Here is a 27,744-nt window from a genome sequence, read left to right on the forward strand (position 1 = left end):
ACATGGAAACAACTGATCATCAAACAGTTACCAAGACCAACCATCTGTTTTCCTATGGGCATCACTTCTGCCCATCCTGACTACAGGCTACCCACTGGCTCCTGACTGAGAGGCCTCGGCAGTGTCTCAGAGCTGAGGCAGAAGGGCCACTTCACCACTGCCTCCCCACCAGCCCAGGGTGGATTTCCCATCTGTGACCTGAAAGCATGTACCTTTTGACCACTGCTTTTACCCCAGGGGACTCATCTAGTCATCAGTGCTCACGGGCATGTGGCTGTTGCACATGGCCTTTCTAGAACCATCATTCTCCTAACACAAAGGTGAATATGTGGAACTCCCACCTTTCTCCGAATTTTTGTTCTTCTCTGGCCCTCCAACCTTTCTGAAGGCTGTACTGACTTGCCAGGGAAACCAGTTGAAACTCCTGAGGACACTCTGGCTGGGAATGCCTTGTTTGCCTTAGCTGAGCCCTGTGGGGGTGATGGAGGTGGTGTTGCTCAAATGCATGGGGCATCTTGCATGCACCGTGTGGTTTGGGCAGACCAGAGATATCAGGAGCTTTGCCTGGAGGGCAAAGACACATTATACACTGAACCACAGTGAACACTGCCTCCCAAGTCATGAACAACAAAAACGAACACAGAAATGGGGAACAGCTGGGGGAAGGATGCTTCTTTCCCCTGGGAAGGACACTGATGATTGTTGAAAGAAATTCTGATACAGAACTGGCATTATCAAGGTCTGGTTTTGGGGACTGGCTTACACAAAAGCACAGATCAGAAGCAGTTCCAAACTAAGCAGTTCAAGTCTGTGACTGAAAATACCACTGAGACTTAAAGCTGAATATACAAAACTATGGAGAATTAGATTATTTGTGGGTTCCCATACTACCCACCAGCATGATCCTCATCTTTTCCTTAACAAAGTGGGACCAAGCAATCTGAGAACAAAAACATGCCCCACAAAACAAGAGAGTGCCTTCACATTTCCCAGCATCCAGTACAAATGATTGAGTCTGATTTGGTAATCCATCCAATTCAAGGTTGTTTGAATGGCCACACCACAGCAAAGGGGGTCACAGCACGGGAGAATGATTAACTGAACCTACCTGCCTTGTTTGTTTGATGCTGCCTCACTCCAGTGCGAGTCAATAAAACTTTGTGCACTGACACACACAACTTCCAGCACCTGCCAGCTGGGCCAATATGGAGATTAGCAAAGCTGCCTTTCTCTTTCTTTTCTTGCTCAGCTCAGGTAAGAGTCCTTTGCCTTCTGCTTGCCTAGGTGAGATGGGGGCCAAACACTTGCAATTTCCATCTGCTGAAGGTAGGTCCCCAAATCCCTGTGTCACCACTTACCCAGAGCTGCTGTTGAACTAAGCAATACCTGTGATTGCTCCAGTGTTGTGTTTGTTAGAGACATCAGAAGAGCAACAACAGCCTTGGTATCTGTGTGGGGAACTAATGGCTCCTGCCCCATGGCCAGAAATGGGGGCACCCTTGGAAAGCAGCCCCAAAGCCTGCTACAAAACCCATAGCAGTCAGTGAGATGGCTCTCTCTGGTTTTAGCAGGTTTTGGATCAAATGCTAAGGCTGTTTTTACTGCCAGGCATCGCTAAGCACAGTGATCCTGATTTTTACCATTTATGACACAAGTTTTAAAGTTTTTAAATTAAATATTTAAAATGAAATTAATTTTTTAAAAGCTCCATTATATTCCAGCAATTTCACTTCCTCTGTTGTCAAATACATATAAGAAAATGCTCTCCCTTGTTTTCCTGGGGGCAGTAAGTAGAAATTTAATCTTCAGTAACCTAGATCAGCTTTTCCAGGAATATGTCTAGATTTCTTTTTACAAGTCCGAAAGAAGATAGGTGTTCCACTAAAGGTAAGATACCATTTTCAAGCTCATCTACAAATTCTGTAAATAAATATTCCACGTGTAGTATACATTTCAATCAGATTTCAGTCAGATACTCTAGTACTCTAGTACTTACACCATATTCTCTAGTACTTAATATTGCATATCATTGTATGGCCCTTAAGTGACTTTTTAAAAGTACTGTTAAAAATATATCAGTACAGTTTTTATGATTTTCTAATAGCTCAGACATTTAATGACAGAATAACAGAGATATATCATTGTATGATTGTATTGAGTTACAAAAGACAGATGCTAAAGTTATTTTTATTTGATCACTGTTATCAGCTCTAACACGCTACTAAGTGATAGTCCACAAAACTGCCTTAAAATTATTTATGTCTGCTGGATGAGTACTGGTCACGTCTGGAAAGATACATATGTAAAAGAAGAAATTGGTTTGCTCATATATGTTTGACTATTCTGCTCAATTATCAAGTGTCATGTTTGGCTTTATAAAGACTTGGACTTTAGCCAGAATAATACATTCCCTGCTGCGTTTTTAAATCTATTATATGTTTTTTTTAAGTTTACATTTTGCATTGTTATTTTTTCAGACAGCTAACATCACATTTTCTTTTCTGTTATCTAAGCTTACGCTAATCTGTGCTGTCTTTTATCTTATGCATGTCATCCAAAACCTTTTGTGATCATTCTTAAACCAACTGAAAGAAAACTTGTTTTATGGTCACTGAAAAGGAATGGTATGCAAAGTAGAGCTCTTTGGATAACCATTCAGTTTTAAGATGAGTCAATTAAGTTTGGAAAGTAATATTTTCCTGTTGTAGTCCCCTGCAATTCTGGAACAGTGGACTCAGTTAACTTAGGAAAAAGATCAGGAGAGGAAACATTTGTTTGCTGAGTCCATCAGGAGAGCCTGTAGTAATAGGATTAGATATGGGAGGCCCCAGTGTCAAGGATTTCTTAAGACATGCAGATTTTGTAGCATTGAGCCAACTCTGCAAGCAGTCACAGCAAATTGTCCTCAGGCAATTAATCATCTTACTTTCATTAGTAGCCCAAAAACCTTTTATTATATTTTATATGAATACGTGTTGTGTGGAGGTGGGTGATCGATGACCCATATGTCATGGGAGTTAATTACACTGGAGTGATGTTGCAGTGGCAAACTCCATTGTGAGCAAGACCATTTTGGAGCTAAGTATGAAATGTATTAGCAGGTACATCATATAAATCTTATGCACATCTAGCTTTCAGATATAATACTACTAATTTATTTACTAATTTAAAATCATGGATTAATTCATGCATCAGAGTCAAACAACAGTTTAGTGACCAGTAAAACTGTAGAGATTGTACCATCCACATGGGAGGTCATAATCTCACATCCTTCCAATTCATGCTTTTCCAAGACTTAAGTATTTATATATATCACTTCCCTTCATCTTTCTCTGACTGGTGTTTGTTTGGCACCATTTAGTCTCTCTCTCCTGTCTCTCACTCTTGTTTCACATTCCTTGTTCTCAACTTCAAACCCATACACAACTCCATTAAGAGCTACTTCTCTATATTTCTCTTCTCCTGTTCTTTTGGTGGTTTTGTTTGTTTGTTTGTTTGTTTGTTGTTGTTTGTTTGGTTTTTTGTTTGTTTGTTTGTTTTTTTCCTTTGGCATGTTCCAGTCATACAGCTGTGATTGTGTCAGGAGACAGACATTTCCTCAGAGTTTATCATGTTTCACCCAGAATCACACAAAATGAATGGTGCCTTCATCTGTCAGCACTACATGAAAAATGGCACTCAAAATCACAGATCTTAAATGCAGTGTCTGATTTTTAATGTCTGATTCCTTCTCTTGTAGGGAAAGGAGATATACTGGATGACTATATAAGAACAGATGGTGTTTGGATACTTACTAGAAATAAACAGTTTTACAAGACAAATAATGAAAAAGAATGTGCAGAGAAATGTGAAGTAGAAAGAAATTTTAATTGCAGGTAATTTCTGTTGAATTTTAAAACGATGTCATTGTGGGTGTCTGCATATCGATGATATTTTCCTACCATTGCTCAGAACCAACATCCTCATGCTGCTGCAGTTTTGTCCACAACAGTGTTGCCCATGCCTGTGCCTTTAGCTTGTAGCTTATCTCCACGCATAAATTACCACATGGTCAAGTAAAGGGTGGAATTGCTATGTATTACTTATTCTATAGCAAATGCTCAAATTCCTGCTCTTATCCAATGTTGCATGGAGAGCTGCTTATGCCTCTTTAGCTGGATGCTGCCTTGTTTCACAAAAGAATGGTGAGATGTTTCTAATTCATTGTAGGGAAAAGCAGGAACCTGAGCAGCTAGAATGCTGTTGATAACATTTTGCCAATTCAGTAACTAGCTTCCCACATAGTAACTTAATCACGTAGTCATACACCCTGGAAAAGTCAGCCACTTCAGGGCAGTAGAAGACTTCAGTATCTTACTCAAATATCGAGTGCAGAATTTGAAACATATAGATGCATACCAAACAGTGCTAGTAAATTAGTAATTTATAGAAAAATAATCATGAGTTGAATAATTTGAATGGAATTTAAAATATTGCTTCCTATGCCAATATTGCTTCCTTCTTAATTTCAACAGGGCCTTCCTATTCACCAGGAAAAAGCTACAGTGTTTAACACTGGCTGAAAATGCCAAAACATCAGTGATGTTCAACAGCACGGATGCAGTTCTTTATGAGAAGAAAAGTATGTATATAGTAAGGTAGTAGATATTTACACATTAAGCCTGTTTTAACTGCATCTTTGCAATGTCTGTTGCAGTGCTGGTGCAAATGATGGCAGGTGATGACAGTTTCAGTGAGGTTGGCCCGCACTAATTATGAACTGAACTGAAACTGCTAGAGAATTTCACATATAGCATTAAGGTTCCATATATTTGAGCTTATATTTTACTCATTTAGTCATATATCATTGGGACAAGGCAGAATAAACATACTCCAAAGCAAAAATTATGCATTTTTCTGCATAATTTTTTTTTTTGCAGTCCTCTGCTTCATGGAGCTAGCAGAATCCCTGGTCATGTAAATTTTCAGGACTACAGGATTATCTACTTCTATGTACCCACTTCTCTAATTTTCTGTGTAATAATTCAATCAAGAATTGTTTGACTCAACTATTATATTGGCTTTTATATATTTTAATCAAACCCAAAGTTCATGTTTCGTTAGCTCATTTTTTATGCTTAATTAATGTTATATTCCAGGTTTAAATAAGTGGTTTGGTTTTAAGATTATTTTTGGCATTAATTAATTAATACTTTGCTAAGTTTTGAATAGATTCTATACATCTGGATTTTTTTTTTTTTTTTTAACTGGACTATCTTCATTAGTTTTGTGGGAACATAGATAATGCAGTCACAAACACTACATTCAATGTGTCTTCTGGGAAAAAGGAAGCTCCTATTACTAAATGGTATGTAAGATGAGTAGTGAACATTTCTTGTAAGAACATTTCAGTTTGTTTGAAAAGACAATTATTTTTGATGTCTTTACAATCCTGAAGCATTTGAAAGATATACAGAAAACTGAAACCGTATGAATAATCATGGTGCATGTTCCATTTGCCTTATCAAAATTTAAAAGAGAAAGTGGTTCATGTCCAAATTCTCAGCTACTATAAATTGATACAATTCTGATGGATTCATTAACTTCTGCTGGAGATCTGGCCCAAACATAACAAAATGCTAGAATGTTAACGTTTAAACACCTATATCTGAATTCTTTTGTACTAGACCAGATGATGGGTTTCCAGGTTCATGTTATCAGGTGCGACCCGGTTTGTAACAGCTATTTTCAGTAAGTACTAGTTTAACCTCTAGCTGATTATCAGCCAGTGACATTTTGTTCTTACAGTGCAATATGTGTTAAGAGCAGAGTATTGCATCTGGGTAGGAACAACCGCACGTTACAGTACAAATTGGGGAATGACCTATTAGAGAGCAGTGTAGAGGAAAGGGACTTGGTGGACAGCAGGATGACCATGAGCCAGCACTGTGCCCTTGGCATCCTGGGGTGTATTAGAAATGAGGTGGTTAGTAGGTCCAGAGAGGATCTCCTTCCCCTCTACTCTGCCCTGGTGAGGCCACATCTGGAATATTATGTCCAGTTTTGGGCCCCTCAGTTCAAGGACAGGCAACTGCTGGAGAGAGTCCAGCACAGGGCAACAAAGAGGATTAAGAGAGTGGAGCATCTCCATTATGAGGAAAGGCTGAGGGAGCTGTGTCTCTTCAGCTTGGAGGAGACTGAGGGGTGACCTCATTAATGTTTACAAATATATAAAGGGTGAGTGTCACGAGGATGGAGTCAGGCTCTTCTTGGTGGCAACCAACGGTAGGGCAAGGGGTAATGGGTTCAAACTGGAACACAAGAGGTTCCACTTAAATTTTAGAAGAAACTTCTTCTCAGTAAGGGTAACAGAGCACTGGAACAGGCTGCCCAGGGAGGTTGTGGAGTATCCTTCCCTGGAGACATTCAAAGCCCGCCTGGACACATTCCTGTGTAACCTCATCTAGGTGTTCCTGATCCGGCAGGGGGATTGGACTAGATGATCTTTTGAGGTCCCTTCCAATCCCTAACATTCTGTGATTCTGTGTGTTCCTTGGTGTATTCTTTCTGTGCTAATGACAAGTGGATTTTCTCAGCAGTTTTCCTGAACTTGCAGTTTATGTTTAGCTCAACCTTAAAAGCTAGAAATTGAAGCATACTCCTTGATTCTTCAGTGTTATTATGATCAGATTCCTTCCTTTTTGAAGTCTGGATAATTCACATTGCAGCATTTGCTGTCTGTAGTGGCCCCAATCCACCTCAAACCAGAGATATTTCTCATAAGGCTGCTAAGGTATATTCTGAAAGTGAGACTCAGCTTCCTAGAAGCAATCTTGTTATCACAGCCAGCATCACCCAACCTGAACCTGAATATGCAAATAAAGACATTTAGTGTCCTTAAACCTCAGACAGGTTTTCTGTCACCACCATGACTCCTCGGTACCAGAAAATAGCTGCTGTAAAACTCCCTTCTGCTGAGATACTATAGAATCTGTTCTGCGTGGAGGAAGCAATCTCCAGAACATTTTACAACTGCCACTCCCTGAGGCTCATGATGACTGTAAAATCTCACCTGTGCCTGAGACCTTGGAGTTCATAACAGCTACTCTGGCACCAGTCTTCGCCAGAGCTTATTTTCCTTGGGATTGGATACAAATATTTGTACAGAACAGCTACTTGAAAGACAAAAGGTTCACCGTTCTGTGAGTATAAGAGTTTGTCTGGCTGTGCTGGGCCACACAATGTTGTGCACTAACATTTTACCCCACGACAGACAATTCGGGATCTATGTGCAGACCATACTTTGGATTGTCCATAGTTACAAAGGCTCCATGAACAGCTGGCAACTACAATTTTCCTTTCTCTGTGTTAATGGCAAAATCCTGCATGAGGAATGCTCTTCTGATTACAACTTTCTTATTAATATAGGAGTAATCCACAAGGCACAAATGCACAGCTTTTGTAGGCTACACTCACTACATTATGTTGAGTCAGATTTCTTCCCACCCACACCTCCAAAAGTGCTTTTTCTTGAGATAATAATTGGCCTCTCAGAGCTTAAGAACCATGGCCCTTTTTATTAGCTCAGTGGCCATTTGGGATGCTTACCTTCTTCTGTGGGCAATAATCAAAGATTTTGCACTTGGTCACTGAAAAAATCCTTAAGAAGTTGGTTAGAGACTTCTCCCTCTTTACAGAGCAGTTTCCTTAAGCAAACTTTAATTTTGTCTTTACATGTAGCTTGGCTCTTGATCCTATCACTCTTTTGAAGAACACTGACTTTCAGGGATTATAGGCCAGCATAGTAAAGTCATGTACAGGATGGAAAAGTAAGAAAGACTTTGCATGTCAAGTGGAAAGGAGATGCGTTACTAAAATTTCTGTTTAAGAGGGATCAGATACAAAGGTCTAAATGCATGGTGGTCTCCATGTGCCATTTGAACAGGGAAGTTACTTGCTTGTCTTCATTCCTGATCCAGCTATACAGAGCCTCCACCCCCTGTCCCTAGGTGCCAGATGAGTCTGGCTAAGCATTTAGACGTGCTAAAATAATTTAGGACCTACCTGGCAACATCAGAAAGTCTATGGGCAAGGCTATTGGCCAGAGATGGTCATGCTGGAACCTGCTGCTGGGGTAGCAGTAGTTGAAACAGCAGTGACAAGGCTTTTGGGCACTCCAGGAGTACCCAGACAACCAGACAGCAGCTTCAAGAGCATGTGCTGGTAAGACATGCATCATAGACATTTGTAGTCCCAGCCACACTGTGATGACAGTAACTATTGCAAGACACTCGAACAAGGCTCAGCTTTTCCTATGAGACTGGTTTCCTGTTCTGCTCTAACATCTCCATTTTATATTTGAGGGCTCAAAGGGTTTCTTCTTGTGCAAAGAAATTGCTGAAAGGAGAAATGAGGATCACTCACCCCAATAACTGGGGATTTTTCAGTGTCTGTTGCCAATAGAAGCATCATAAACATGCTTTCCTTCTCTCTGCCTTGGAATCCTGCTAGAAAGTACCTGGGAGTCTGAGGCTAAGAGGAATCAAAGATGTGGGGCCATTTATGTGACAAACATATTGTAATAACTAAGAATTCTCTGGCTTGAAGGGATAATTGCGTGTTACTCATACTGCAAATGTGCTTCTGAACAATAAATTTCAAAGAATCTTGAGCTGCTGGTGAAAGGCCTTCCTTCTTATCCCAGTAGTAGAGCATATAAACATACATTTCATGCATGTCAACAACAATTGTGACTTGTTCTGTTTTCTTAAATTTATTTGATTAGCTTTACATAAATGCTTCAGGAATTTTCATCTGTAGTTACCTGCTAGTTGCTAACTAATTTATTTTAAAATATCTTATAGAAATGCATCTCTCTCTTTGCATGAACAAGAGGTTCAAAATGTGGGTAAAGCATGGTTCATCATAAACTGATGAACTCCAGACTTATATCTGCAGATTCTCAGTTTCAAGAGGTGCAGTGCTGTAACACCATTAACTTAACAAAGCCAATTCCATTTCAGTTTACCTTCTACAATGTAAAAAAGGGATTGGGAAGGACTACAGAGGAACAGAAGCCAAAACTTGGAGGGGTATTCCATGCCAGAAGTGGGCAGAAAAAACACCTCACAAACCAAAGTATGGCCTTATTTATATTTGTTTTCATGTGGTTCTGAATTTTTTCTAATCTTCCCCAATTTCATGTGTATAAACAACTTCATAGCGCATGTTGTCAAAGCCAGTTGTCAGATGACTTTTAAAGACAACTTTATCTTCATCTATCTTGTTACTTTTGACTCTACTGGCAGAGAACTGCAATGATTGGGGTAAGGAGAGAGTGCATTGTCAGCTAGAGAAGTTGTTTTTAAATGCTGATGAAGGTGAAATGCTCTGTCTATCAACCCATCATGAAAATTTTGGCATAATTTCTCTTCTGAATGAGGTGTGAAAAAAATAAGTGGTATCTGTACAGCTTTATTACTTCTTGCCTGCTATCCAGAGACAGTCAAGAATAAACCTCCAGCAAAATAGCTAAGTGCTCAAGGGACCTGCCAGGGTGGATTTTCTGTGGGCTGGCTGTCACTGGGCTCACTAGAGCACGTGTGGGAAGCAAATAGCCTATTTTCTCTGATCCATGTTGGAGTTTTATCTGTTTAAAAAGTTATTTTTTGTTGTTATTGTAGTGAAACTTGGATATATTTCTTTAGATTTTTGTTTAAAAGCCATTTAGTCTTCCCTGGGAGGATTGCTGTAGGAAGAAGCCCAGGTTCACTTGCTTCAAAGTCTCTGCAAATTAGGATCTGGTTGTGTTTGGTGAATAGTCTCTAGAGATTCTCCACTTTTAAAGTAGCTGCATTAACAAAAATACATGACAGTGCCACGGGCCACAGTGAGCTGACTAGATGAGCTAGATGCAAGTATTAAACACAATGATTGTCCTTTAAAACTGTCACAGTCCTTACAGGCTGTAAGCTCACCCATCATTGGCAACTGAGATCTAGAGAGAAGCTATTAATAACTGTAGTTATAGAATATTTTTCAGATTTCATTTATGGGTTACAATGAGGAATCTGTCTCATTTTTACTGTGAATGGAGCCCATAGTTAACTTAGCAAGTCTTCTGCTTCACTAAATTAATGGAATTAAAATAGAGTTTTAATACTATTACAGTTATACACCTGAAAAACACCCCAATGCAGGGTTGGATGAAAACTACTGCAGAAATCCTGATGGAGATGAAAATGGACCCTGGTGTTACACAACAGATCCTGCTACCAGATTTGATTACTGTAACATCCCAGAATGTGAGGGCCAACTAATGCACACTGGAGAAGGTATATTTGTGTTTCAGAGGAGTGTTTGAGTAGCTAATGTTATTCCTGCTATTTGTTCTTGCTTTTTTATTGCAGATTGGTTTCAAATGTAAGTTTAGATCAAGCTGGAACTTAAGAAGTCCGCAACACAAAGGTTGTTTTCCTAATTGGCTCCAATTATCGAAGTAATTTTGTAAATACGGAGGAACTGAATTTTTTAAAAATTTGCTAATAGCGTCCTGCTCTTACCCATAGACATTGATTTAACGAGAGTAAAGACTGACCCAAGTCCTATGTTACTTACAGAACTCCCATTGGTATCAGTACATATAGATATATGACAAAGTCCTCCCTCTAAATAACGTGTCCCCAGAGCTTTATTCATTTGGTTAGGCTGTAGTGCGTGATCTTCTGGATTCCTTTCATCATTTGCTGGAGCAAAGCCCTCTTTTCCTTTCAGTGTAGTCTCCCATGAATAGATCAGGATCAGAATTCACAGGCTGGTGTGAACCTTGCTTTGTTTTCATTATGCCTAGGCCCTACAATAGAGTGCATGGAGTGTAATGGTGAAGACTACCACGGAGAAGTTTCCAGAACAAAGTCTGGGCTTGAATGTCAGCGCTGGGATGCCCAAGAGCCTCATATGCATGGATTTACCCCAAAACAGTGAGTCATGCCCGGTACTGAATTAATTCCCACAGTGCCTGGGAGACCCTGCCTGCAGACAGCCCAATTGCTGCAACCAGCCATAGCTGACTCACAAGCTTCTCTTTCATTTTCAATGTGCAGCTTTCCAGAAAAGGATCTGAAGATGAATTACTGCCGTAATCCTGATGGCGAACTTCGGCCCTGGTGTTTCACTACTAGCCCTACTAAACGCTGGGAATATTGCAACATTCCTCATTGCAGTGAGTCTGATTTCCTGAGATCATCCCAGAGGGAGGCTCTTCTCATTAAAGTGATGGAGGAAGGGGAAGGACAAGAAATCACAGTTCTGAATAACCTGAGGAAATCCTTGTGAACCAGGCAAAGTGCACATTAATAAGCAGAATCGCTCACCACAGTTCTGTTACGTAAATTCATGTAAGGTCAGTGAGGATGCAAGTGTAACAAAGTGCAATAATATCAGAGATGTAATGAAAACTGTAATTTGGCTTCAACCACCTTTTTAATTTACCTGAGAGGCAGGGCATTCAGGTTAAAACAGCTGACCTGATAACTCATGGAAAACACCTAAACCACCACGTGCTATTTTACCTGTGTCTGGCCAGCACAGCCAGCATTGCAAGGGAAGAATCCTGAGAAAAAAAGTTCATGCCTCATGAGAAAAACCTGTCTTATCAGTGAGCTAGCTTAAACCATTGAGCTGAGCACACTAAATCTGGACATTTCTGAACTACTGAATCATAAGATTAGCATTACTGTTCGTAGAACTGGACTGCACTTTGAGAAATATGTTTGTGTTTTTATCTCTAGAGCTTGCTTTCTCATGCATCTGCACTTGCCAGTGCTCTAAGTAGCAGCATGTGTTTGCTAGATGTAGTTCATATCAACATGCTCAATTACAGGTGGAAGAATTATTATTAATAGGCTTCTGTATGCTAAAGTAAATTATGAAAGTTATCATAGCATCTCCATGTTGTGCTTAAAACATACAGAAAGTTTAAGGAACAGACCAACCTTTTAGAGTCATACGTGTCTCCTCAGGAAATTTCAAAAAAGTACATATAATTATATATAAGTATAAATAAGATGTATGCATTGTAGATTCAATTTCTCTCTGCCCTCTGCAGGTTCTGTCTCTGATCATCACTCTTACTGACTTTGCTGTTCCCCACAGGCCAGACCAATCCACTTTCTTGCCCTCCTCCTTCGGCCTCACTTTCCCGATTCACTGGCTCCATAGGCTCAGCTCTGAAGGTTGTTTTGCTTTCTTTCACAATTTCTTCTTGGCCCTTATCCTCTCTGCCCTTCCACCCTACCCATGGATATTATATGAATGTGGTCCCTTCACCCCACTTGCTTTTACTTGTACAGGACTACTTACTGACTTTCCAGCTCTGCTCCCAGGGGACTGCAGGCACAAAATCTGATTCAACCCAGCGAAGTTATTTGCTGACTGCTGTAAGCAGGCAGACACAGGTCATCTGTCTGGCAGCCAGACTGCTTGTGAAAATGTATACTTTGGTTTTGCCCTGGCTTTCAACCAATGTCACCTCTGCTGAAGGAAAAAAATGCATGTTCGACACTGCAAAAAATAGAGGGTCTTTTAAAATATATTTGAAAGCACTGTCTAGTTGTGCTTTTTCTTTTATTTTCTTTTTAAAATCCTTTTACAGCTACACACCCACCAGTCTCTGGCCTGGACTCCCAGTGTCTTTCAGGAAAAGGAGAAGACTATCGAGGCAGGATAGCCGTCACTGAATCAGGAAATACTTGCCAACACTGGAGCACACAATTTCCTCACAAACATGGCTGGATTCCTGACAGATATCCCTGCAAGTATGCTGAGCCTCATCATTCTAACAAATATCAAAGAACATAGTTATTCCTTATGGATCCAGATGCAGGGGCAAGAGTAGCACAGGTTTTCTGCAGCTACCTTGATAAGTTGTTTTCTCGCCTTTTGTCAGCTCTCAGTACTTCCACTCAGATCTTGCTCTTAATTTTTTCAGCATTTCTTTTTATACCAGCTACCTTAGCCTCAGGTACTTATCTCGCCTGTTTCCTGTGCATCCAACTGCAGAGTTATAAATATTTACTACTCTTACATTAAAAATACCCTGGCTGTGTTTTGGCATGCTTTCAATACATTACTCTTCTGAAGAGCAATGCCCCAGGGTCCAAGATGCTCCAATACATCCTCGTGCTCCAGGGTCAGAGGAGCTGCCTTTGCAGAGTATTATCAATGGGCAAGGGTAGCTGGGACTGACCAGGCTTTTAGCTCTATATTTTGATCCTGTGGATTGTGAAATGAATCCTGCAAGTTTTCCAGGGCATGTGAAACACTGTCCATTATCACAGGGCAGGGATCAGCATGCACTGGTGCTTGTACACACACGCCTCCAGGATCAGGCTGAGACATCCAGTCTCACCTGGTTCTTACCATAATGGTCAGGTACACCTATGGCTTGTGATTTGAAGTCAGCTTTTATGGCTGTATATTGGCCTCAAAAGCAAGAGCAAAAAGTGTAATAATTTGAAAAGTTCTTCATATATTATCAGCATTTAGACTGTAGATTTGAAGGCTGTTGATTAGGCCCAAAATAGTGGTGCGTGAGACGATCTCTAAAAAGAATGAATGTAACCAATGAGCTGAGTTCTGCATGCGGTAGTTTTTAGTAGTCTTGTATGCAACTCTTCTCAATTTCTATGAGTAGTTTAAAGCTGGTGTTTCTGTTTCAGGGACTTAGAGGAAAACTACTGTAGAAATCCTGATGGAGAGAAGAGGCCTTGGTGCTATACCATCAACAGCAGTGTTCGGTGGGAGTATTGTGCCATTCCCAGCTGCGATGGGATAGGACAAGGAATTGCTGGTATGAGTAGTGCAGTGTACTTGAGAGAAGGCCTTTAAAGCAGTGAGAGTCTTATAACAAAATATTTTTTTTTTCAGTCGCTTTGTCACTGTTTTAATACAGTTTTTCTGCTTGGCATGTTATAAAACCTGCCAAATGTTGGACTTTCAATGGTTAAGGAACTGCAGTGAAGAATGGAAATCACCAGCTGACCCAACGGAAGAATTGCATGTTTATTTTTTTTCCCAAATGTAAGGTATTTTTAGCAAATTAATTAAAAAGAAAAAGAAAAAGAAGCTTAAGGGGATAAAAAAAGCACTAAATAAAAGGAAGACCCATTTTTTTAAAGTGGCCATAAAAGAGAGGATGGGATCTTCCAAAACAAAATGGAGGGGTGAATCTTCCACTGAGCAACATCTGATGTATGAGTGTAACCTGTGAAAGTTTTCTAAATATCTTTGGAAAGGTCTTCCTGCTTTTCATGCTGGCTGTGATGCTCTTGCTGGACACTGTCTGTATAAATAAATCATTCATTTTTTTCATCTTAGGTGTTTGATGCTTTCTCGCTCCTACTCAGTAAGAACACAAAATGGTGATGCAAAAGATGGGTTTCTGTTGTTTGCTACAGATGTGCCTGTGCAGGTTCCCCTGTCAGAGGAGTGCTACCGAGGCAAAGGCCAGACCTATCGTGGAACAACTTCCATCACTGTATCGGGAAAGAAATGCCAAGCCTGGAGCTCCATGTTCCCACACAGGCATGACAAAACCCCAGACAGATTCCCAAATGAGTATGTTTATCTCAACTTTCTTGCTTTATCGGACAATGACTCTGATTACTGATTCTATTCTTTTTGCACATCTATGCTTTAAAAGCCTGCCAGGGAATATACCTATAAGTGAGAAAATTTCAAGGATGTGGAAATATCTTCTGTTAGTCTGTTTTTTAAAATGCGTGTTTTCTTGTTGTTTAAAGGCAGATATATTACAATTAGCACTATCATTTAAATGTTCTTTTTAGTTGGAATTTGGCACTCAGAATTGCATATGCTGAATTTTCTCCCTTGATTTTTCTTCTTAAAGCTTCCGAAACTAGAGCAGTGATGACTTAGAGAGCTAATCATAATTACTAATGTGCCAGTCATTAACAAGGGTAGGAAAGGGTAGGCGACAATTGCTAGGAAATCCATCATTGCTGATACTTTTCTATTTTTTTTGGCTTTTTATGTTGTCACCCTAAATATATATATATTTTTAAATTTAGTAATATTTTGACATAAAAAATACTGAAACTGGAACTTCCTCAGAGGGGATTCTCATTTTCACAAGCATTTGAAAAAATAGAAATCAAACTGTGAAAATGTAGGATTAATGTGTTGCGGCATATTCAGAAAAATAAAAAAGCATTTCAGTTTTATAATGCTGTGGCTGAGATGTGATATAGAATGGGGAAATACTGCAACTCTTCAAATTACTGAAGAGAGAAATTCTACTTCCCCCTGCCTCAGCAAGCACAGTCATGGGAGTGCTCTCACTGAATTCAGTAGAAGAGGGGTTTTTTTTCGGATAGGGAGAATCATTTGCATAAGTATTTATTTGCTGTTGTTCTGAATATGAGAAAGTACCCTTTGACAATTAAAAATAAAAGTTTTGGAAAAGCATAGATACCTAGCAATAGTATAGATCTTCCTGCACATTTATTACTAATTCACACATTCACACAATTGTTTATGCTTATATATATGTACTTAGAAATTAAATTATTGGCATATCAGATATTTATTTAGCTAGTCAGTACATTGACATATTACAGCCAGAATTTAAGCCAGTGGTTGAATTACATTTCCTCATGCATAAATATATTCCTGACACTGATGTACATGTGAACTGTAAATCTCCACTCTAATCACAAACATAAATGTGTTTGCTGATAATAGGATATCTAGCAACAAGTAAAAAAATCAGTGAATGTATTTGCTTCTACATATTACAGATCCACATCTTTTTGGGAACGTATTCCTGTGACTATTTTCAGCCTTATGCAGCATGACTATCGCAGCTATTTTTGCAGGGATTTGAGGGACAACTATTGTAGAAACCCAGATGGTGATAGCAGCCCGTGGTGTTTCACCACCGACCCCAGCATGAGATGGGACTACTGCAATCTCAAGAGGTGTGATGACTATACACAAGACCCTGCACCAAATGACCCACCTGCAACAACAGCACAAAATGTTGGCCTGACTATACCCACCACATCTGGTAACAGCTGGCTATAAGTGTCACCTCCTGTAGAATCTGTGCATAGAGGAAATCATAATCTATCAAAATTATTCTTGAGTAGGGCTGCAGTATAAATCATATCCCTCCTCCAGCTTTCAGATCTGTACTGCTGAATTTTGCGTCAAGTACTCTTTAGTCAGTTCATATCCTGTAAGCTATGCCATTTTACAGTGCATTCTTTAGGATATTTTTTTAATTTTAGGGATTAAGAGGAAAACAGACAAAATTGCAGGGGTTTCTGTAGCTGTGTGCTATTGAAATACGATCAGGGTGAATTTTGTTGTTATACACATTTCGCTTGTGCTGTACTTTATGTTTTCAGAAGGTTGACCTTAACTTGTTGTGTTGTTCATTTTGTTCATGTTTTACAAAATGTATGCATCAAGAGATACAAGGTTTTGCTTTATCCTGCTTTGTTTCTTTCTTAATTAATAGTCCATATTGATCAAAGTGGTGTGACTTTTCTGAATGTGTAGTAGAGGTCTCCACAGATTATTTACTTTGCAAAAGAAGGTGACAGATTTGAATAAAAGATATGTTCCTCAATGGAGCTGTGTACTCTTGCTCAGGTTCAGCAGAAGAAAGTGCCTAAAGCAATGTCCTAGGAAGAAAAAGTTGTTCTTTCAGTCTAATGGGTTGCTAGTTCTGAAATATTCTTCTCTGCAGAAGGTGCTTCCTGATACAGTTTAGCAAGAATCTTGGAGTCTTTTCAGATATTTGTAATATGTTATAGAAAACATTACCCTGAAGTTTCTTGAAATTTCTTCCAAGTCAGTTACTCTGTACATCCAGGAAGACATCCATCTTGACAAACAAAGCAGTAGGCACTAGAGAGTATGCAAGTCCTAAAGGTACTTAATCTGGCTTGTTTCAGTTTACCACCACCGCATACAGATTGAGCAGCTAACAATAATTCCCTTTTCCTCTTTTTTCACAGACTGCATTAACGGTAATGGTAAAGACTATCGTGGCACGGTAGCAAAAACTGGAACGGGCAGGACTTGTCAAGAGTGGAATTCTCAGAAACCTCATAGCCACAAATATTTCACTCCTGTGACCCATCCAAGATCAGGCTTGGATAAAAATGTAAACAGCTGTTAATGCCATTGGTGTAACTGAACATTATCTCTGTTCTCCATGACCCCTCAGTAAACACTTCATATTCAGTCTTTATAGACCAGGTTAAGCATATCTGGAAATCATCATGTTGATAGCTCAGACCTATAATAGCATTGAAGAAGGAAGGATGCATTTTACATTACCTTGGGTATTGATACTTCAGGCATAGAAGTATGCCATGGGGTTGATGCTGACAGCAAGCAGCACAAAATAAATCATATAGGGCTTCCCTAATTTCTGCATACCCTAAAGCGATGCCTTTTGCTGTTTGTCACAAACTAAGCAGGCTTCTGGAAAATTCTTGGAGCTGACCTAACTTGCTCTCATTGACTTTAGGGGAAGGACTAGGTCAACAATAAATGTTTCAGTGCAAAGCATTTAATCCTCCTGTGTCAAACTTTACTTCTCATGAGGCCTTAAAAAAGCACTAGAGCAAGGGTGACTCTTGGTGGATGACGAAAATTAGAGCAATTTTAAGATATTTTTTTTAATTTCACCTAATGGTTTTAAGATACAGGAAAGAAATTATTTTGTGATCAGAGTAAATAGAAAGCATTTAACATGCAGTGGAAAAGTAGTTGGGGAAATGATTCAAAGTTTTAGTTTAACATTTTTTAAAAAACACACATTTCTTCATTCTGTGGCTAACATTTGGAGTCTTCTTTCTCTGTTTTTGTAATTATTACAGTATTGCAGGAATCCCGATGGAGATGTAAATGGTGTTTGGTGCTTCACAACAGACCCAGAAAAAAAATGGGAGTACTGTGAAATCCCGCACTGCTGTAATTATCCTTAAAGACTTTTCTGTCCTCCCTTTCTACAACTTGTTATGATAGTTACAAAATGTTTTCAGTCCAACCATACCAAAAAATGCAGTAGGCAGTACCTTTACATTTGAACTTAGGTCTGCATGGTATTTTAACACAATCAGGCATCTGTAACAGCTGAAGTTTAGATAACCTGGTGCTAAGAATCATTAGTAAAATTTCATAGATAACAGTCTCTATCTCCTTTGTGGTCAGTAAAGCTAAGCACTCAGAGCTGCTAGCTGAATTTGAAATATCCAGTGAAGCTGTGAAGAGAGGTATCCTTTCCTGGACTCCTCAAATGCAGGAGAGGATTTCCTTGATATTCATGCTAGTCTTTGCATGGCAGGACTAATGCCTCAAGATCCCGCTCTTACACTTTTGCTATTAGTTGGGAGAACCAGAGATGACATCCTTTGAAACCCTTTTCATCCTCTACTGACTCAGTTTTCTGATCTGGATGTTAAAACAATCGTCCCTAGATATTTTGCCTTTGTTTTGGGGTAGGGAGTGAATTTGGTCTTGGATATTTTACACAGGTTTTTCTTAGGTGTGCTGGTCGCTGAAAAATTCAGCAAGAAAAGAGATCTTACTTTTTGTGGTTCCCTGGAAACAGGCATCAATAACAGCTGTGCCAGCTGGTAGAGCTGCTTGGCACACCTGGCAGTCATCTCATTTGCTTTGCTTTGCCCTTCCCTCCCTTGCCTGCATCTTGATTTTTTTCTTTTTTTTTTAATCTATCTGTCAGGAATATGAAAAGCCTATTTCTTCTTAATCTCATGTATCATTTTTACTATTGGTAACATCTAGAGGTCAGGTCCCTGCTCGGTTGGGCGATGTAGCAATACGAAATAGTGAAGAGTGGTCACTCCTTCAGGAATATGTGATATTCTTCAGGGTGGACATTGAATGTGTTCTTCTAAGCACTAATCCGTTATGATTGTACACGTTAATTCTGTCAACCAGACCTAAGAGCTGAATGAGCAAAAAGAGGGAATGGTATACAAACAGCACGTACCACAGCTGTAAAACCCTGCTCCCTGGAACTGCTGTGCTGGAGCTTCACTTTGAGATCTGATCTCTTTTCAAAACATCCTTTGCATACCCGCTTAAAGGTGTAGGGGAACCTTACAGTCTCTTGCCTTTGATTACTTCATTAATTGTCTCATACTGGAACTAACAAATTTAACATCTGTAGTACCATAGGCAGCTCTGGAAAGTGTTACTTGGGTCCTTACTGAGCACCCAAGCTCAATTCATTTTAAAAAGTTCAGAGAGGTTTGGATTAACAAGAAAGTAGTAGAGTGAGCAGTGTGAGGGTAAAAATGGAATATCTTGTGACAGAGGGACAGTGACTCAATTTTACTTACAATTTAGGGATTATTTGAACTCAACCAAGGTGTATACTGTAATGTTTAAAATACTTTAGAAATTGTTGTAATTGTCTGGACAATAAATTCTTCCAGTTTCTTCAGCTCTCTTTTCCTTCAGATTCTTCCACTTTCTTTAGCTCTCTTTTCCATTCAGATTCCCTACAGATTTTCTTGTGGGGGTGGGGCTCATCGCAATTTTACTTATGTTATTTGACTACATCCAAATGCTTGACATAATTAACAATTTTTTCCAGATAAATTAATATTTTGTCTTGTCAAATGTGGTACATTAGCTGCAGGCTTAAATGCTCACGGTAATTGTAATATGATGGAATATAAAGGTTCTGGTTGTTTTTTTTAGCCTTAGTTTCTATTAATCAATATAAAGAGTGAAAACCTAAGGAAGACTGAAGAAAAAAAAAAGTCTTATGTCTTTCTCTTTTCATCTGATTGCACTGTGGATGGCATTAAAGTACTGCTTTAAAAATCTCCATTGTAGCTTTTTTTATTCTGTAGCTTCTTCCAAGAATGACTGTGGAAAAGTCCCCATGCAGACTGAGAGAGCCTGTGAGCAATATATCATGTGTGATGCATCTCCAGGTTCTTGGCCTTGGCATGTCAGTCTCAGGACGAGGTACTTGTATTATATTTACTGCATCACCATCTGTGAGAACCAGGGTATCACTGGGAACAGGTGTTAGAAAGACACTGACAGAAAATAATGTGTATGCTTCTGGAGACTCGACTTGGTTTCTATATAAAATGCCTTAGCATGTAAAATGATTTTTTAAAAAAATCATAATGTTCACAGATAGGTACTTATTGGGCCATTAATCCCAAGCTCTCTGCTTTCTCCTGAATCTCTAGAGGACAAACATGAAATGCAGACATTAAGTACACATTTATTTACTGAAATGGGGAAGTAATAATTTCCACTGAGGATAACGACAACTAATTGCATTCCACAGTGGGAGATTTAAGCTGAGGAATATAGCCACTAACCTACAATGTGTATGACTGGATTTTTATTATCCCTTTTAACCCAGAACCCAGTCTGGTTCAAATGTAAATTGATGCTGTGACCGCCCGAGTTGTGTTCAAAGCCATAGAAAGACCACCATCTCTCAGTATAAAAAAATGATTATGCATAGCATTTCTATAGTCACAATGAGAGTGGCTGAACACCAGATGAAGTGCTTACAGAAAGACTAATGAAAATTTCTATAGAGTTGTTGACAGTCACCATGATAAATATTATGCCAAGAAAAGTTAAAAGTCCACAGTAATGTTTATTTAAATAACTAGTCTAAAGCAACACCACAAATCAGAAGGATGTGTCCTTTTATTAATTGCTCATCAGGACAAACCCACTACATCATAAGTGAAATTGTTAAAGAGACGTATTTATTTTTATTAAATTTCTGAAAGCAAGAGTGCCCTGTTGCAAAAATTGCACCTGGATGTTAAATTTATTTTCATGTCACTTGTGTTCTGAAGCAAATAAAGCTTGTCCTTTGAAAATCTGCATTTGGTTTCTCTTGCCATTGGCAAAAGGCAGACTGCGACTGGTAAAAGTTTTGAATAGGGGACATATTGCAAGTTTGCTAATATTTCCCGTTGTGCACAGCATAGATGGTAAAGAATTGACTATGCAGTTTTAAATGAATGTGATTGTCTTCTCTGTTTTAGTACTGACGTGCACTATTGTGCTGGCACTCTGATACATCCACAGTGGGTCCTTACTGCAGCTCAGTGCTTGCAAGAGTGAGTATCCAGTATAATGAGTGACAGGCATTTCCTAAATCTGCACAAGAAAATCAATGAAGGAGCAAGATGTACCAAATAAGGCATTTCCTTTACTCCTTATTTCCTGTCTTTCTTGCCAGCAAGCTGTTTTTTATCTTCTGCTCCTGTCTCCATCAAACAGCAGCAGAGGATAACAGAGGTTACTTCTGTCTCTGCCCTCTCCCCTACTTCAAAGTATGCCAAAGAGGATGCTAATGATGCGCTGGTGCTAATCCCGCTTGGAAAAACTGTGGCCAGCAGCTGGCCCTTAGGGCTTTAGAAGTTGTGAACACTGCAAGAAGATGCTGTATTATTTACAGCCCATAAGATTTTTCACAGTCATAAAAAATCAAACTGTTAAAAGTCACATCTTCCCTCTCCTCAAGAGTAAATGTGAGCATCTGTGGTCAGAAACAGAAGCCTGACCATCCTGTTAATTGCAGTTCTCCAGGGAAATCACTGAATTTTTTAAGAGTGACATTCCTGATTACAGGTATGGATGTTTAACCTTGCCACTGTCATTTCTTCCAGGTCAGCACAGCCTTCTTCCTACAGGGCGTTTCTTGGGATACAGAATCTCAATGCAGCAGAGCCATTCCTACAAATCCAAAGTGTTCAGAAAGTATTAAAAGAACCAAGTGGAGCAGACATTGCTTTGCTGAAGTTGAACAGGTATGATTTCAGTTTGAGTTTTCCACCCCTAACACCTTTATTCTGAAGTCACAAATTGGCTTTGCTTGGAGTTAGTTCTCAGGCGTGATGGAGGGTGGTATGAGAGTGTGAGAGTCTCTGCGAGTGTTAACATAGGTGTTTGTTCAAAGGTACCTTTTGAACATTTCTCCTACTGAATGACCCCATTGGCAGAACACATGTGAGCTTCTTACACAGTTTAGGAAAGACAAGGACCAGTTAGGATGGAAGGCATCACTATAGGGAATTCCCGCTTGCCACCTGCTAGGAGCAGCTCCACTGAAGCAGGGAAGGTGGAGGCAAACTAAAGAGGAGTCATGTCTGGAGAATCTTCTGCTTGTAGGATGCTCCTGCTGTGAGCCCCAACTGAAGTTTTGGCCAGGAAGCACCACAGCTTCTGTATGCAATGAGTAGAAGGGTTCAGTTTCCCTGGCAGTGCTCCAGGTCAGGCCACATACAAGTTTCAGGAGCTGCAGACTTGGCCAACAGCTCGGTAAAACCAGATCCTGCTTGTGATATAGTGAAAAATCTAGTGCATAACTGTAATTACCTGAAGCCCTCTTCTGTGTCTTGCTTAGATGTGTCAGCAGTCTGCACTGAAATATGTGGAGTTATTAAAATGTTAATTTTTCCCTTTTGGAATGTTCCTGAAACTTCTGTGCTTACTCATTGTTCTTCCTCTTGTTATTACATTCACCACACACGGATTAAAGATCATGAAAAGCGCATGTTTCACCTAAGAAGACATTCCTTTTTCAAAATTCACCATACAGCTTTAATGAACTTAGGACAATATAACTTAAATTTTGACTCAGGTTCTCTGGTGTTGAGTCGTCAAAATCCCATTGACTTGAGGCAAGTAGAGGAACTCATGCTCCACCAGTTTTATTCTTGCTAGGGCTTGTAACTATGTCGTTCAATTCCTCTTTCACTGGGTGCTCTATACACATTTGCACTGTAAATGCATGCTATAGCACTGCAGTCAGTTTTGCATCAGCAGCACTCACCAGCTGAACACATTCTGCATGTGAGATGCCATAAATAGCAGATACGGACATTATAGCCTTCAGTTTCTAGCTTAGATCAACTTTGCTTGTTTTCAACTTCATTAAATTCCTTTTTCACATTTGTCTTCATCTTTCTTTGTGGACCTTATTATTTCCAAGTCTTCCCTGTCTGTTCATAAAACAGATGATCCAAGAAAATACAATGTGAGAAGATTGGTTGCTACTCCTATACCTACATTTTATGGAAATAGACAAGACTTGTCAGAGACCAGATGCAGCTCTGTGAAGATCTAGACAATACTCATGCCAAAGGAGGGCTGATCTATTGAGAAGGACCACTGATTTCAGCAGAAGTCTAGTCCCAAGTGAAGTTTTGTTCAGATTTTTGTGTTGGAGAGATCTTTATTTTAAGATGTGTCAGAGTCAGTTCCTTTTAATCTCTCATTCTCTTGAATTTTCTTGGGGCCCTAGGAACTGGAAGATGTGTTCATTCCCTTTACTTGGACATTAAAGATCTCACTAGCTGTCACATCACATACTTTGAAAATCATTCTGAGCCTGAAAAGAGATTATAAAGATTCATATTACCCTGACTGAACATCTGGAGTTCATTTAGGTCCTTTTACTCTCTTTCACAATAAGAATTAACCTTCACAGGGTTGGTTCTTGACAGTAGTAGCTCTCATTTAACAGCTTGTTCAGACATAATTTCACTGTACCAAAACTGTTTTCACTTGTCTGTACTTTTGACTCCTAGGGCAATAGACCTTCAAGAAGCCACCTCACCTTTTCACACCTACACCTGAAAATCAATATAGGATCCGACAGTCCAAAGCAAATACCTCCCTATGCAACGCTTTCATCTTCTGCAGAACTGCTTCTCAGGGCCCTTTCCGCTCCATATCGAACTCCATTCAAGTGCTGAAGCCTCCAGACACAATGTTGTGATGAGGAAGAATGTTAGTTTGGTATTTACTTTATTGAGGTTCTAGATACACTAATGTGAGAAATACTGCATGATGTCACCCGCAGTTATATCACCCATAATCAGGGCAGAAAGGACTTTTCCACAGCGTCAGCTGTGTCTGCTCATTACTCATTTTTCCATCCTTCACTTCGCCTGTGAAGTCCTTGAAAATGTCCATGACCTCTGAGGCAGGGGGGATCTGAGATAAGTCAGGCTCACACCGCCTGTAAGGGTTTCTATGGCTGGGCTTGCGCTTGTACATGTGCCTATACACAGTTCAGGGGTAACCAGAGATCAGCGCTCTAGCGCTGTGCTCCAAACACATTCACACTGTGGCTCTGCCCACAAACACGTCCCAAAGACTTTCAGTTGCTGCAAGCAACATAACATTCTGTTATTCTGTGTGATTCTGTGATCTTTTTAACTAAGCAACCAGGCACCATCTTGCAACTGTCTATACAGTTTTAAGGCACCATCACGTTCTCCACCCTTCTCCACACCATTTCCATGCAGAGCCTCCTGACTATGAAGACTGAACAAGCTGATGATAATCTACCTAAGGATCTTCTAATTATTCTTTTGTTTGTTTGTTTGTTTTCCAGTCCTGTAACAATTACTGACCATGTAAAACCAGTTTGTTTGCCTGAAACCAGTCTGATGGTAGAAAGAAATGCAATATGTTTTCTAACTGCCTGGGGAAAAACAAGAGGTAAAGCACAATCAGTGTGGTTGAAAACTTAGGAAGGTTTTCAAATACTATCCCAAAATGTGTGCTGTCATGGAACCTGAAAAAGACATTTTACTAAAGATTTACCTAAGTCAGAGGTCACTAGGCAACATTATTATTTTTATTTCCTTCTCTCAGATCTCAATTTTCCTCCTCATTGCTCACATAAATTGAATTCATTAAACAAGAGAAAAGGGAGAGGAAAATTATACTTAAGACTTTGCCACCTTTTATCTCTGTCTATTTTCATCTTTCTTCAGCTAGGGTATACACTGTATTCACAGAAAATAAGGACAATATTCAAATAATATCCTTTCCTGTAATTTTGACTTTTGGATATACATTTTTTAACATCCAAATGAAGCATTTGCCTTCCTGTATTCTAAAGATTATTGCCTGTATTGACTTTTGCAGGGACCTGCATTCACTCCAGACAGAAAGGATACATGGGCAAGCACTAGCCTTAAGACCTTGTATCTGAGATAAGATTACAGTCTGGAAACCATGGTGCCTTTGAGTCAGAGCTTGCTCAAATCCAGCCACCTTTGGGTCACAAGCAAAATGAATTTTAATGGCTGTAAACCCCAAATGTCAAAAACCTCTACCTGTGCTGAGGGTTGAGAATACCCAGCCCTCTTTGACTCGCTTTTGCTGCAGTAGGAGGCAATTCCTCATCCCTATGGCTTCCTGCAGTGATGCTCGCATCTGCCCTCGGTCAGTCCCAGCTCCCACATACACATTTGGCCTTGCTGAACTACATGCAAGGGATGCTCTTCTCACCTCCTCTGCCAGGCAACACCTTATCAATACTCTACCTGTGAAATGAAGCCAATTGATTCCTCTTCATGTGTGGATCCACAGAGTTAAAAAAATCCAAGTGAGCAGACTGTGTCCCTGCCTCTGAGTTTTACCGTAAAAACCTTTCACATAGGTCGCAGTATCTTTTTCTCCCTCTTTTGTCATTTAGCTACAAAACTGATGCTATGAAAATAATGCTTAAGAATAATCACTTTACTATTAGTGTAACTCATCAATATTACCAAGAAACACTTTTCTCCAGCATAGACAGTATTTACTGGCTTTCCTCTCACTTATTTCTTACCTTGCATTGTATTTTCTTCTGTTTAGCTTGCCACATGGTGGCAGCTGCCTCCTATGTTCTGGTAATCACAGCCACAAAAAAAAAATGGTACAGGCAAGATCATTAAGATGGAAAAATCAGCAAACCCTTGTGGCATTTAGGCAGTGGGAAAGAGGGATGTGACATGTCATGCAACTAGTTCATGAAATTGGCAGGGGAAGGGGAGCAGAGCCAGAGCCCCACATCTAAATAAACTGTGTTTGAGGAAAATTCTGCCTTTGCTTCAGGATAATCCTGCTTGTCTGGAAAATGCTATCTTCAGGCTTGAAGTAGTTTGAATTAATGTAAAGTGAATCCAGGCTAACATTTCCCCCTGAAACAAGCCATTGCTACTGCACCATAATGAAAGCCTGTAAAACAACACAATGGCTCAGAATCTATTTGTTTTTTAACACTTTGCGAAGAAGAATAACCTCTGCTTGTTGAGTGTTGGTGTGATCCAAGTACAAAATTGGAAGATTTAATAAGGTACTTCAAGGAGCTCAGAGACTATAGAAGACCTGGGGATGGATCCCAATCTTTTCATTACTGAGGCTTCACTGGTGCACAATGACCTGGCTACCATTCATAACTGTTATATTTTCTTGGTTGTTCATAAAGGTACTGATACAGACAACAGATTAAAAGACGTTGAATTCCCCATACTTGAAAATAGAATATGTAATCGCCCTGAATTTCTGAATGGAAGTGTCAAAAATCATGAATTTTGTGGTGGATTTACTTTTGGAAGCATAGGTAACTGCGAGGTAAGAATAATGTAGCTTTGAGCATAAGCAGGTTGAAAGACAATTTATACTTTCAAGGCTTGAAAATAATTTCAACAATTCAAGGCTTCTACATGAAGTGTAAGGACTGAGGTATGCATAGCATTTTTTTCTTCACTCACACAGTCAATGAGAATAGCAGGGAAACTGTTTATGGGATTTTTGCCTTCCTTTCAGAACTATATACTGATATATCTTACTTATAGTACTCTGGTGTTGAGAATACCCCATCCCACCAAAAATTAAGCCTGTGACATGCTACCTGGACTTCCTTTTGTTCCTAGAGACAGAGGGGAATCTAGTGACTGTTTCTTGTGAAGCCTGGAGATGTACCACATCTTTATTAAATGAAATGAAATTAAATTAAATTAACCTCGAAGTGCTTCTAGTTTTCTAGTTTTCACAAGCATGTGTTTTTTTTCATGAAAGGTATTGTGTTGGAAGCTTTTCAATAAAAAGCTGGTAGGTATTTAGTGACAGAGTCAGAAAGCAAATGCTGATCTCTCTGAGCAGGCATTCAAGACTGCTGGTGCAAATGAGGCCTTTGAGAGTGTGGACAGTGCATTCCTTGATAGGCATGCAAATCACTGGACATATGTATTAATCTCCTGCCATGCATAGATTTTAATAAACAGCATTATAACAATTATATTCATTTTGTCCAGGATCAAGCAGGTCAGAAGATGTGGAAAACTGAGAAACTTCCTTTGGGGGTAATTGGCTTCACAGTGATCTGGGGGTGTTCCCATATCCGTGGTTGATGATTTGGTCTCTCTTCCTCAGACCAGAGGAATGGCCTGAATGCTTGGAAACAACATTTTTCCCCATTTTCTTTACTCCAGCAGGTCTAACAAAACGCTCTCCCTCTCTCTACAACCCTTGCTTTAGTCCTATTTTGAGTCCTTCAGAGTTACCCCAATATTATTCCTACTGGTATCCTGCTGTTTGCATGTCTAGTGTCTCCTTCACTAGTGACTTTATTCTCTCTTGTCTTCCCTAGGCTGAAGTTGGAGGACCTCTGGTCTGCCAAGATAACGACAGGTTTGTCCAATACGGAGTCACTTCCTGGGGACTGGACTGTACCCAGCCATCAAAACCTGTTTTTGTCCGCATTCCTAGTTTTGTTTCTTGGATCAAGAATGCAATGGTTGCCCATTGAATCTGGATGCAGGCTAGCTTTTCTTGGAAAAGAAACAAGTGTCAGAAACAACGTTCAAAATATGTTTTAAAAATGGTAATAATTCATAAGAATATTAAATAAATATCATTACCACCAGA

At 39.6% G+C, this 27,744-nt stretch overlaps 1 protein-coding gene across 3 annotated transcripts; it reads left to right on the forward strand.

Annotated features, from left to right (window-relative positions):
* The first annotated feature begins 1,149 nt into the window (after window positions 1-1,149).
* Window positions 1,150-27,744, forward strand: LOC136099645 (plasminogen). Of its 3 annotated transcripts, none has more exons than XM_071806369.1 (19): window positions 1,150-1,254; window positions 3,740-3,875; window positions 4,515-4,621; window positions 9,003-9,117; window positions 10,150-10,313; window positions 10,829-10,958; window positions 11,082-11,200; window positions 12,632-12,794; window positions 13,698-13,828; window positions 14,436-14,595; window positions 15,798-16,066; window positions 17,025-17,173; window positions 17,895-17,988; window positions 19,902-20,019; window positions 21,075-21,149; window positions 21,702-21,842; window positions 24,437-24,543; window positions 26,303-26,448; window positions 27,467-27,744. In XM_071806369.1, exons 1-19 carry the CDS (start codon window positions 1,206-1,208, stop codon window positions 27,623-27,625), a joined length of 2,532 nt encoding a protein of 843 aa, XP_071662470.1. In that variant the 5' UTR covers window positions 1,150-1,205; the 3' UTR covers window positions 27,626-27,744. The 3 variants fall into 3 exon arrangements, with proteins under 3 accessions (XP_071662470.1, XP_065690153.2, XP_071662471.1); XM_065834081.2 differs by having other exon boundaries at window positions 15,876-16,066; XM_071806370.1 differs by lacking the exons at window positions 17,025-17,173; window positions 17,895-17,988.

The sequence above is a fragment of the Patagioenas fasciata genome, chromosome 3 (assembly GCF_037038585.1).
Source record: "Patagioenas fasciata isolate bPatFas1 chromosome 3, bPatFas1.hap1, whole genome shotgun sequence".
NCBI classification, from domain to species: Eukaryota; Metazoa; Chordata; class Aves; order Columbiformes; family Columbidae; genus Patagioenas; species Patagioenas fasciata.

What these genes read in the sequence shown, in the direction of transcription:
- LOC136099645 (XM_071806369.1), top strand. Translation starts at nt 1,206, where the DNA reads ATGGAGATTAGCAAAGCTGCCTTTCTCTTTCTTTTCTTGCTCAGCTCA. An exon ending in CATGTCAGTCTCAGGACGAG is followed by an intron (nt 20,020 to 21,074) that starts GTACTTGTATTA and finishes TCTCTGTTTTAG; the next exon opens with TACTGACGTGCACTATTGTG. An exon ending in TGCCTGGGGAAAAACAAGAG is followed by an intron (nt 24,544 to 26,302) that starts GTAAAGCACAAT and finishes TTGTTCATAAAG; the next exon opens with GTACTGATACAGACAACAGA.